General features: G+C 47.1%; 1 protein-coding gene and 1 non-coding gene across 2 annotated transcripts; both read right to left on the reverse strand.

The window, feature by feature from the left end:
* Positions 1–1,494: 1,494 nt before the first annotated feature.
* On the reverse strand, positions 1,495–9,217 carry SSR4 (signal sequence receptor subunit 4). Its single transcript, XM_069748438.1, has 6 exons — positions 9,067–9,217; positions 7,076–7,194; positions 6,263–6,337; positions 4,937–5,026; positions 4,795–4,860; positions 1,495–1,697 (listed from the first exon to the last, which is right to left on the reverse strand). Exons 1-6 carry the CDS (start codon positions 9,122–9,124, stop codon positions 1,593–1,595), a joined length of 513 nt encoding a protein of 170 aa, XP_069604539.1. The 5' UTR covers positions 9,125–9,217; the 3' UTR covers positions 1,495–1,592.
* Positions 8,778–8,906, reverse strand: LOC138668330 (small nucleolar RNA SNORA42/SNORA80 family). The gene has a single exon (XR_011319156.1). It is a non-coding gene; the product is annotated as a small nucleolar RNA SNORA42/SNORA80 family (small nucleolar RNA).
* Positions 9,218–11,831: the final 2,614 nt, after the last annotated feature.

An 11,831-nucleotide genomic window follows, 5' to 3' on the forward strand; every position in this document is an offset into this window, starting at 1 on the left:
CCAATGATCACGACCAGCGATACGACCTGGCCGTGATCGTTGGTAAGTCGTAGTGTGGGCGCTGGGGAGCTGTCACACAGTCAGCTCTCTCCAGCGACCAACGATCAGGGGAAAAACTTCGGCATCGTTGAAACTGTCTTCAATGATGCCGAAGTCCCCGGGTAACCAGGGTAAATATCGGGTTACTAAGCGCAGGGCCGCGCTTAGTAACCCGATATTTACCCTGGTTACCATTGTAAAAGTAAAAAGAAAAAAACACTACATACTCACATTCTGATGTCTGTCACGTCCCCCGGCGTCAGCTTCCCGCACGGACTATGTGAGCGCCGGCCGTAAAGCAGAGCACAGCGGTGACGTCACCACTGTGCTCTGCTTTACGGCCGGCGCTGACAGTGCAGGGAAGCTGACGGCAGGGGACGTGACAGACATCAGAGTGTGAGTATGTAGTGTTTTTTTCTTTTTACTTTTACAATGGTAACCAGGGTAAATATCAGGTTACTAAGCATGGCCCTGCACTTAGTAACCCGATGTTTACCCTGGTTACAGGTGAACACATCGCTAGATAAACGTCACACACACCGATCTAGCGATGACAGCGGGTGATCAGCGACCAAAAAAAAGGTCCTAATCATTCCCCACGACCAACGATCTCCCAGCAGGGGCCTTATCGTTGGTCGCTGTCACACATAAAGATATCGTTAGTGGGATTGTTGCTACGTCACAAAAAGCGTGACGTTGCAATGATATCGTTAACGAAATCGTTATGTGTGAAGGTACCTTAAAAGATTGAAAAAAACATTGGATCAGCAAACTTTGTGAAAAGCAAAGTTTCAAAACTTTTGCCCATGACTGCACTTAGCTTGTTAAGACTCAATATGAACAGCAGGTCAGGCTCCATTACATTGTATGGTAGGAAGCAGACAACTATAGACGATTCTGCACCTATGGCGGCGTGACTTCTCCACATATAGGTTCTAAACAGAACCTTGGGTGAACAGATCCATCCATATTTATGAAGCCTGACCCGCCGTTTATAAGCACAATATATTCTGCCTGTACAAAGAGAAGGTGAAAACATAGACCAGAGTATAGTACAACGGTGCATTATGTGGCGTATACAGTCAGTAAACTCGTGTACTTACCATAGATGTCCACTAGAGGTTTCTGTTCTTAAAGGGATACTAGCACATGATGCTTTGTAGCGCACATACAGAGGAGCGCTGTACACAGCGATTTATATACACAAACGTCAGCCAGTATGGCGGAGGGAAACAATACACAACCTAAAAGATTGCAGCACATTAGGATATATACAGTAAAGGGGTTATCAACTACTTTGATAAGGATGACCTATCAGTGGGGGGGCTTACACCCAGCACCCCCACTGATCAGATCAGCATTTGGTGGCCAAGAATCGTAGTTTAGCTTCTATTCACGTGAATACAGTTGTTTTCAGAGTATAAAGAGGAGATCAAAGAAACAAAAAAAAAAAAATCAGTTGTATAGAAAAGTTTTATTTGCATCAATGACAAAAAACATGACAACTTTTTACACCCAGACCAGTCATTCTCCCTGGCGGCGGCCTGTTCTTCTCACGCCTGGATATTGCTCTTTGCGGTGTACGCCGTGTAGTATAGTAATATACCGATCAGTCCGGCCAACACTTCTGTGGATACCCAAGGACCGTTCCACGCACCCTGAAAGCAGAAGGATACCGGTTACTAACCCTCGAGATAGCAGGCAGGAGAGCCGGAGGCTTCAAGCAGCGAGGGGACTACAAAGGGGGACGTCATCCATGGTGAGTGTAGAGAATGGCTTGGCACGGATTCCACAGGGGGCTTCTAAGATCCGCACCTGTTCAGTGGACTTGTGTCATGCATTTCGGCAGTTATACAAACTATACTTTTCCTAAGCGATGGCACGGCTGCTGGGACCTTTTCTTCAGAGAGTCAGAACATTTTTGTCTTTTGGTCGACATGGCAACGTGAGAGCTTATTTTTTTGTACAAAAGGAGTTGTAGTTTTGATTGACCACATTAATGTTACCATCCTCCTGGTAAATAATAACGACAAAAAAAAAGTTCTGCAAAGTAGCCACCTTCTGCTTTGATGACTGCTTTGCACACTCTTGGCATTCTCTTGAGGAGCTTCAAGAGGTAGTCACCGGGAATGGTTTTCACTTCACAGGTGTGCCCTGTCAGGTTTAATAAGTGGGATTTCTTGCCTTATAAATGGGGTTGGGACCATCAGTTGTGTTCTGCAGAAGTCTGGTAGATACACAGCTGATAGTCCTACTGAATGGACTGTTAGAATTTGTATTATGGAAAGAAAAAAGCAGCTAAGCAAAGAAAAACGAGCGGCCATCATTACTTTAAGAAATGAAGGTCAGTCAGTCCAAAAAAATTGGGAAAACTTTGAAAGTGTCCCCAAGTGCAGTGGCAAAAACCATCAAGGGATACAAAGAAACTGGCTCACATAAGGACTGCCCCGGGAAAGGAAGACCAAGAGTCACCTCTGCTTCTGAGGATAAGTTTATCCGAGTCACCAGCCTCAGAAATCGCAGGTTAACAGCAGCTCAGATTAGAGACCAGGTCAATGCCACACAGAGTTCTAGCAGCAGACACATCTCTACAACAACTGTTAAGAGGAGACTTTGTGCAGCAGGCCTTCATGGTAAAATAACTGCTAGGAAACCACTGCTAAGGACAGGCAACAAGCAGAAGAGACTAGTTTGGGCTAAAGAACACAAGGAATGGACATTAGACCAGTGGAAATCTGTGCTTTGGTCTGATGAGTCCAAATTTGAGATCTTTGGTTCCAACCACCGTGTCTTTGTGCGATGCAGAAAAGGTGAACGGATGGACTCTACATGCCTGGTTCCCACCGTGAAGCTTGGAGGAGGTGTGATGGTGCTTTGCTGGGGACACGATTGGGGATTTATTCAAAATTGAAGGCATACTGAACCAGCATGGCTACCACAGTATCTTGCAGCGGCATGCTATTCCATCCGGTTTGCCTTTAGTTGGACCATCATTTATTTTTCAACAGCACAATGACCCCAAACACACCTCCAGGCTGTGTAAGGGCTATTTGACCAAGGAGAGTGATGGGGTGCTACGCCAGATGACCTGGCCTCCACAGTCACCAGACCTGAACCCAATCGAGATGGTTTGGGGTGAGCTGGACCGCAGAGTGAAGGCAAAAGGGCCAACAAGTGCTAAGCATCCCTGGGAACTCCTTCAAGATTGTTGGAAGACTATTCCCGGTGACTACCTCTTGAAGCTCATCAAGAGAATGCCAAGAGTGTGCAAAGCAGTCATCAAAGCAGAAGGTGGCTACTTTGAAGAACCTAGAATATAAGACATATTTTCAGTTGTTTCACACTTTTTGTTAAGTATATAATTCCACATGTGTTAATTCATAGTTTTGATGCCTTCAGTGTGAATGTACAATTTTCATAGTCATGAAAATACAGAAAAATCTTTAAATGAGAAGGTGTGTCCAAACTTTTGGCCTGTACTGTATATTATCTTTGTTAAAAATAAAAAAAACTAAATATATATTAAAATTACATACAAAATAAGAATAAAATTTAAATTAATAATTTTCCATTGATGGAGTTGTGTGAAGGCTCATTTTTCTGAAATCTGTAGATTTCATTTGCGTCATTTTCAGACACACACTGTATTTCAATTGCAACTTTGCAGTTTTTGCTCAGCGCAACAACCAGAAATGTTGGTGTTTCAATTTCCTTCCCCCTTTTACAACATTTTATATTTGGATAGATGGAGCTAAATATGACTTTTTTTTTTTTTAATTATCATTTTACTGTTAGGCCATGTTCACACGTTCCTGATTTCCCTGCTGTTTTTTCTGCACTAAAAAACGCAGCTCTTGGCAGAAAACGCAGGTGCGTTTTTTGGTGCGGTTTTTAGTGCAGTTTTTTTATGCAGTTTTCTCTGCAGAGTCTGTGTGTTTTCTAGGAAGTTTTTTTTAGGGTTAAAATGGCTGAAAATACCCTAACCCTACCCCTAATTCTAACTGTAGTGGGGGGAAAAAAAATAAATTCTTTATCTTATTATTGTTACTACCTATGGGGGTGATAAAGTGGGGGGGGGGGGGGGTCATTTACTTTTTTTTTTTATTTTGATCACTGTGAGGTTATCACAGTGATCAAAATGTGCCTGGTACGAATCTGCCGGCCGGCAGATTCGGAGGGCGCACTGCGCATGCACCCGCCATTTTGGAAGATGGCGGCTCCCAGGGAGGAGACGGACGGACGGACACCGGGAGGCCCAGTAAGTATAAGGGGGGGAGATGAGGGCACGGGGGGGGGGGGGTGTCTTCGGAGCACGGGGGGGGGGGGGGGGAAGGGGGGCGTTTGGCATCGGAGCATGGGGGGGGGGGGGGGGTGGGATTGGCACACAGCCACACCAAGATTGCCTTGTGCAGGCATGTACTACGGAGAACAGAGAATGAACTTCAATCCAATATTGCAGCCAGCATGCAGCCAGCGGGTAAGGAAAGGGTGAATCAAAAACCCAAAAACCCCGCCTCCATGGCTGAAGATTGTTCCCTCCAAATTCAGGTGACAGTGTCCCTTTAAGTGTGCTGATGTACTGAACTAAAAGCTCTACAGTAGGATCACTTCCAAGATGACGATAATTTCCAGACAGCCTCCTGACAAAGGCACTTCTTCACCTCTACATTTATGTGCTACCTATAAAGTTCTTCCCATGAGCTTAAATAAAGTGCAAGGTCCGGTGCAATCTAGATCAATGTGTGGCAGCCTTACCCGGTGATCAACATTGACGGTGAAGAGAGGCTTGATGGCAGAGATGTCTTCATTGTTCCTTTGGGCCTAGAGAATAAGACATATTCATGAGCACACAGAATGCAGTACTAGTAGGGAAGATACAACACTGCCCCCTGCTGACCTTTCTCAGAAGACTGTAAGATTCTTCATCAAAGAACTTCACTTCATAAGTGCCGGAGCGAGCGTTCTTGTGCTCCAGACTCCAGGAGACCTGGCGGAAAAGCAAAAACAAGACTATCAGATTATAGCATCTAATAATACGTGTGCAGAAAGTTCTATCAATTAAATGGGTACAATGGTTTCCAACTCTGCAATTTACCCCTTATTAAAAGTAATTTCCTCTAGAAAGAACAGAGATTCTTAATTCTATTGCTTACTGCTTGTGACCAGCCACCTCCTCTGTAGGCTCAGAAATGGCGGCTCTCGTAGGCAAGGAGTGCACAGTACTTGCACCATCTATGCTTTAGATCTTGCAAGTGCACCCATGGTGCTGGTCGGCCGGTTAGCGCCTTCTCCCAAACTGCAGAAGCAAACTTGCCTCTGCTTACAGAACTGGAGAATGAACAGGACGATCCAGCAGAGCGACCATGCCGCAGGTCCAATCTGACAATCTTCAGGAGCACAATGTCCTCCAGCAGCAAGCAGGAAGAGGAGCGGTGTGCTCCTGAAGAAAGAAGATGGAACAACCCCTACAGGCACAGCACAAAGAAAGGTAGAATTGACAGCAAGCAGGAAGAGGAGCAGTATGCTCCTGAAGAAAGAAGATGGAACAAACCCTACAGGCACAGCACTAAGAAAGGTAGAATTGTCAGCAGGAAGAGGAGCGTTGTGCTCCTGAAGAAAGAAGATGGAACAACCCCTACAGGCACAGCACAAAGAAAGGTACAATTGGCAGCAAGCAGGAAGAGGAGCAGTGTGCTCCTGAAAAAAGAAGATGGAACAACCCCTACAGGCACAGCACAAAGAGGTAGAATTGTCAGCAAGCAGGAAGATGAGCGGTGTGCTCCTGAAGAAAGAAGATGGAACAACCCCTACAGGCACAGCACAAAGAGGTAGAATTGTCAGCAAGCAGGAAGAGGAGCGGTGTGCTCCTGAAGAAAGAAGATGGAACAACCCCTACAGGCACAGTATAAAGAGAGGTAGAATTGTCAGCAAGCAGGAAGAGGAGTGGTGTGCTCCTGAAGAAAGAAGATGGAACAACCCCTACAGGTATAGTACAAAGAAAGGTTGAATTGTAGAGTCCATTACTGATGAGCATGTAAAATGCAGAGGTATCTATCAAAGGAGATGCCAGTCAGGCAGTGTATCCCTATTAACAAGGGCAGCACTGGCACCATGCTGTCAGCAGTGTTTGATAACATGGCATCAATCATGTCAGGTCCAATCAGATGATCCCTAAAAAGCCAAAATTCTACGCAAGCCGGGTTGGCATGCACACGATTCCTACCTGATATCTCCCAACGTCCTGGCCTCTGGTAACTGGAAATTGTTTCCCATTTACATCTGCATAAAGCGCAACGTTCTACAGGAGAAGAGAGAGAAGATGTTAGACTAGGACATTTCCCATTATCCACTGAAACACAAAAGTGTGCTCCTGAAGATTGACAGCTATGGCAGCGGGCGCGCGCTCCAGTGCCGATAACACATGTGGCATTGCCCCTCTGGTATTGGAGATATGCGGGGGCAATAAAGCTCTACAGAAAGCAGCTGTAAGCATCCACTCTTTGCCTAGGAGACCGGCCACCTCTGAAGCAGCCAGTAACCTCTGCAAAGAGCCATAACAATGCTGAATTCAAGATGTTCTTGAGATCAAAGATGATTTTTAATAAGAAATTGCAAAGTTCCTTGTTTTTACAAGCACTTTGCTATTTAATAATTGAACTAGAATCGTGGCCCCTTGACTGGGGGTTCCTGGCAGTCAGATCCTCAGCAAGCAATGGCAAACCCTAGAGACATAACATCACTAGGTAGGAAAGCAATTCCCAGGGTTACATCTGCTGTTAGGTTTCATCGCCTGGCTCAGCGAGACCACCGGACGGCGCGATCCCCCCAGTGTCATGTAGTGTTGTAAATGGAAAGAGGGTAAAAGACTAAATGTGCGGCTCTCTTCAGTGGTCACGGCTGACTAGCACCGGCCGGCCAATGGTTTGGAGCAGCAGTTTTGTCTCGCATGGGGTACACTACAGGAGGGCCACTAACAGGACCCCACCATAAATCATTGCCATGATGATGGGAGATGGTGGTGTCACGGCATAGTCACCTGTGCGCCATTTGTGCAGGTCAGAGAAATCTCAACAATGAAAACCACTTCGGAGGAGATGACGGCATCTGAGGTCGTGTAGTAGGACGGCACAATGACCGGCTCCGTGCAGGTCTCAGCTGAAAGACAGAACGTGGGGAGAAAGATTAAAGGGAACCTGTCACCCCCAAAATCGAAGATGAGCTAAGCCCACGATCATCAGGGGCTTATCTACAGCATTCTGGAATGCTGTAGATAAGCCCCCGATGTAACCTGAAAGATGAGAAATAAAGGTTACATCAGGGGTGTCAAACTGCATTCCTCGAAGGCCGCAAACCATGCGTGTTTTCAAGATTTCCTTAGCTTTGCACAAGGTGCTGTAATCATGATGTGTGTAGGTGATTAAATTATCACCTGTGCAGTACAAGGAAATCCTGAAAACATGACCTGTTTGCAGCCCTTGAGGAATGCAGTTTGACACCTCTGGGTTAGATTATACTCACCATGGGGTGGTCCCGGACCGATGGGTGTCGCGGTCCGGTCCAGCGTTTCCCATCTTCATAGGATGAGGTCCTCGTCTTGTCTTCACGCTGCGGCTCCGGCGTACTTTGTCTGCACTGTTGAGGGCAGAGAAAAGTACTGCAGTGCGCTGGCGCCGGGAAAGGTCAGAGAGGCCCAGCACCTGCGCACTGCAGTACTTTGCTCTGCCCTCAACAGGCCAGACAAAGAACGCCTGCGCCGGAGCCGCGGCGTGAAGAGAAGAAGAGGACGTCATCGTAAGAAGATGGGAGGCCCCGGAACGCAGCGGGACCGCCCCTGGGTGAGTATAATCTAACCTCTTTATCATCTTTCAGGATACATCGGGGGCTTATCTACAGCATCGCCTCTCCTCCGGGCACAGGCCACGGCCGCCCCCACTCGCCTCTCCCTCGGGCACACGCCACGGCCGCCCCCGCTCGCCTTTCCCTCGGGCACATGCCACGGCCGCCCCCGCTCGTCTCTCCCTCGGGCACAGGCCACGCCTGCCCCCTCTCCCTCGGGCACAGGCCACGGCCGCCCTCCTCTCCTCCGGGCACAGGCCACGGCCGCCCCCCTCCCGCCTCTCCTCCGGGCACAGGCCACCCCCGTTCGACTCTACTCCTCCGGGCACAGGCCACCCCCGTTCGACTCTACTCCTCCGGGCACAGGCCACCCCCGTTCGGCTCTACTCCTCCGGGCACAGGCCACCCCCGTTCGGCTCCACTCCTCCGGGCACAGGCCACCCCCGTTCGACTCCACTCCTCCGGGCACAGGCCACCCCCGTTCGACTCCACTCCTCCGGGCACAGGCCACCCCCGTTCGACTCCACTCCTCCGGGCACAGGCCACCCCCGTTCGACTCCACTCCTCCGGGCACAGGCCACCCCCGTTCGACTCTACTCCTCCGGGCACAGGCCACCCCCGTTCGACTCCACTCCTCCGGGCACAGGCCACCCCCGTTCGACTCCACTCCTCCGGGCACAGGCCACCCCCGTTCGACTCTCCCTCGGGCACAGGCCACGGCCACCCCTGCTCGTCTCTCCTCCGGGCACAGGTCGCCCCCACTCGCCTCTCCTCCGGGCACACGCCACGGCCGCCCCCCTCACCTCTCCCCCGGGCAGGGAGCTGCAGGTAGGTTAATGGCAGGCTCTCCACATTCCGCCCTCTGGCAGTGCCTCCGCCCAGGGCACATAGCAATAATAAAACATTGTCCTGCCCGCTTCAGTGGTCAGGCCCACCTGGATCCTGCCAATGGTTAGGGGCAGAGCTCTCTGGCATGGGGTACACTATGAGGGGACCACTGAGCACATCCCGCCATAAATCCATTTCCATGCAGACAATCATCACTGACTGGATTCGAACCCCGGACCCTCCGCGCCGCAGTCAGAGCCGTAACCACTGAGCCACCGGCACTGCAGCAGCACCAGCCCGGATCTGTCAGCAGTGCCCCCATGCCGTACTCGGTACAGACCGTCACCAGGGGCGGCTCCTCACCTGTACAGGCCGCCACCGCCAGCAGCAGAGCCGCCAGTACCCGCACCGCTCCTGCCATGACACCACAGAGACACGACACAGCTCCGCCGCCACAGGGATCCTCTCAAAGAGGAAGGAGGAGCCAAATTGGGCCACCTCAGCTTCCAGCGCTATGCACCCTGGGATATCTTTTAGAAGAAGCCATCTTTACTAAGGGAATCGTCTCTCCGAGACCTAAACAACAAAAGTATTTTGAAACCATATTTTGAGGACATAACGTTTATATTTCAGATGCTAGAGAAATAGTAAGTAACTTTAAGTGTGTGGAGCTATAATATATTATTGCCAGCAGTAAAAATGGCGTCCAGTCACCCATAGACACGTCAGGATTAACGCATGCTCAGTAAAGTTCGGTGTGGCGCATGTGCAGTGTGAAGTACGTGTTTGGGCATGCGCAAGATACTTACCTGTCAGCTGCGACGTTCACGCCTCTGCACAATGGCGGCTCGCACGGTGTCCGCAGCTTCCAGGCTGCTCCTGTCTCCTCTCCCGGGGACCGTTGGCGTCAGGCAGCAGGTAGTGCCCGGGCTCCCGGTGGTCCCTGTAACCGTAATGTTATGGGTTCAGTATGGAGGAGATGTCTGCAGCCTTGGTCAGGTGTTTTCAATGTCAGAGGCTTTGGCTCTGCTGTTGTAAAACTACATTTCCCAGCATGCCCTTCCTGTGTGCTTATGTCAAGGCATGCTGGGACTTGTAGTTTTTTTGAGACTCACAAATTCTCCAGGTCAGTGCAATGAAGACAAAACCAAACGAATATTTTTATGTATTTTTTTTCGGGACGGACTAAACTGCATATTGGGATTATGGGATGATGGGATGATGGGCTGCAATACTAGACTCCACCACTAGATGGCAGCACATTTTACACATGCAGCCCAGGAAATGACTTCTTGTAATATAGGAAGAAGGGAATTCAATGGAAATACTTAAATGAATCAGAACATCCACAGGGCTGGATTAAATAATAATAATAGGACCAGGGAAAAAAGATTGTAACTATATGGGATTATGTGTAGAATATCGGGTTACACACGCCTGGTGATATATCTCATCAACATCTCATAGGAATATGGGTATAACTATTGTTCTGTATGGGGATTATGGTTGAAATATCACAAATACTCATGCCCAGGAACATAATTCATCTACTTCTGATAGGAATATGGGTATAATTATTGTTCTGTATGGGGATTATGGGTGAAATATCACAAATACACATGCCCAGGAACATACTTCATCTACTTCTGATAGGAATATGGGTATAACTATTGTTCTGTATGGGGATTATGGGTGAAATATCACAAATACACATGCCCAGGAACATATTTCATCTACTTCTGATAGGAATATGGGTATAATTATTGTTCTGTATGGGGATTATGGGTGAAATATCACAAATACACATGCCCAGGAACATATTTCATCTACTTCTGATAGGAATATGGGTATAACTATTGTTCTGTATGGGGATTATGGGTGAAATATCACAAATACACATGCCCAGGAACATATTTCATCTACTTCTGATAGGAATATGGGTATAATTATTGTTCTGTATGGGGATTATGGGTGAAATATCACAAATACACATGCCCAGGAACATACTTCATCTACTTCTGATAGGAATATGGGTATAATTATTGTTCTGTATGGAGATTATGGGTGAAATATCACAAATACACATGCCCAGGAACATAATTCATCTACTTCTGATAGGAATATGGGTATAATTATTGTTCTGTATGGGGATTATGGGTGAAATATCACAAATACACATGCCCAGGAACATATTTCATCTACTTCTGATAGGAATATGGGTATATCTATTGTTCTGTATGGGGATTATGGGTGAAATATCACAAATACACATGCCCAGGAACATACTTCATCTACTTCTGATAGGAATATGGGTATAATTATTGTTCTGTATGGGGATTATGGGTGAAATATCACAAATACACATGCTCAGGAACATACTTCATCTACTTCTGATAGGAATATGGGTATAATTATTGTTCTGTATGGGGATTATGGGTGAAATATCACAAATACACATGCTCAGGAACATACTTCATCTACTTCTGATAGGAATATGGGTATAATTATTGTTCTGTATGGGGATTATGGGTGAAATATCACAAATACACATGCTCAGGAACATACTTCATCTACTTCTGATAGGAATATGGGTATAATTATTGTTCTGTATGGGGATTATGGGTGAAATATCACAAATACACATGCTCAGGAACATACTTCATCTACTTCTGATAGGAATATGGGTATATCTATTGATCTGTATGGGGATTATGGGTGAAATATCACAATTACACATGCTCAGGAACATACTTCATCTACTTCTGATAGGAATATGGGTATAATTCTTGTTCTGTATGGGGATTATGGGTGAAATATCACAAATACACATGCCCAGGAACATACTTCATCTACTTCTGATAGGAATATGAGTATAATTATTGATCTGTATGGGGATTATGGGTGAAATATCACAAATACACATGCCCAGGAACATACTTCATCTACTTCTGATAGGAATATGGGTATAATTATTGTTCTGTATGGGGATTATGGGTGAAATATCACAAATACACATGCCCAGGAACATACTTCATCTACTTCTGATAGGAATATGGGTATATCTATTGATCTGTATGGGGATTATGGGTGAAATATCACAAATACACATGCCCAGGAACATACTTCAT

The sequence above is a fragment of the Ranitomeya imitator genome, chromosome 2, assembly GCF_032444005.1.
Source record: "Ranitomeya imitator isolate aRanImi1 chromosome 2, aRanImi1.pri, whole genome shotgun sequence".
Taxonomy (NCBI): Eukaryota; Metazoa; Chordata; class Amphibia; order Anura; family Dendrobatidae; genus Ranitomeya; species Ranitomeya imitator.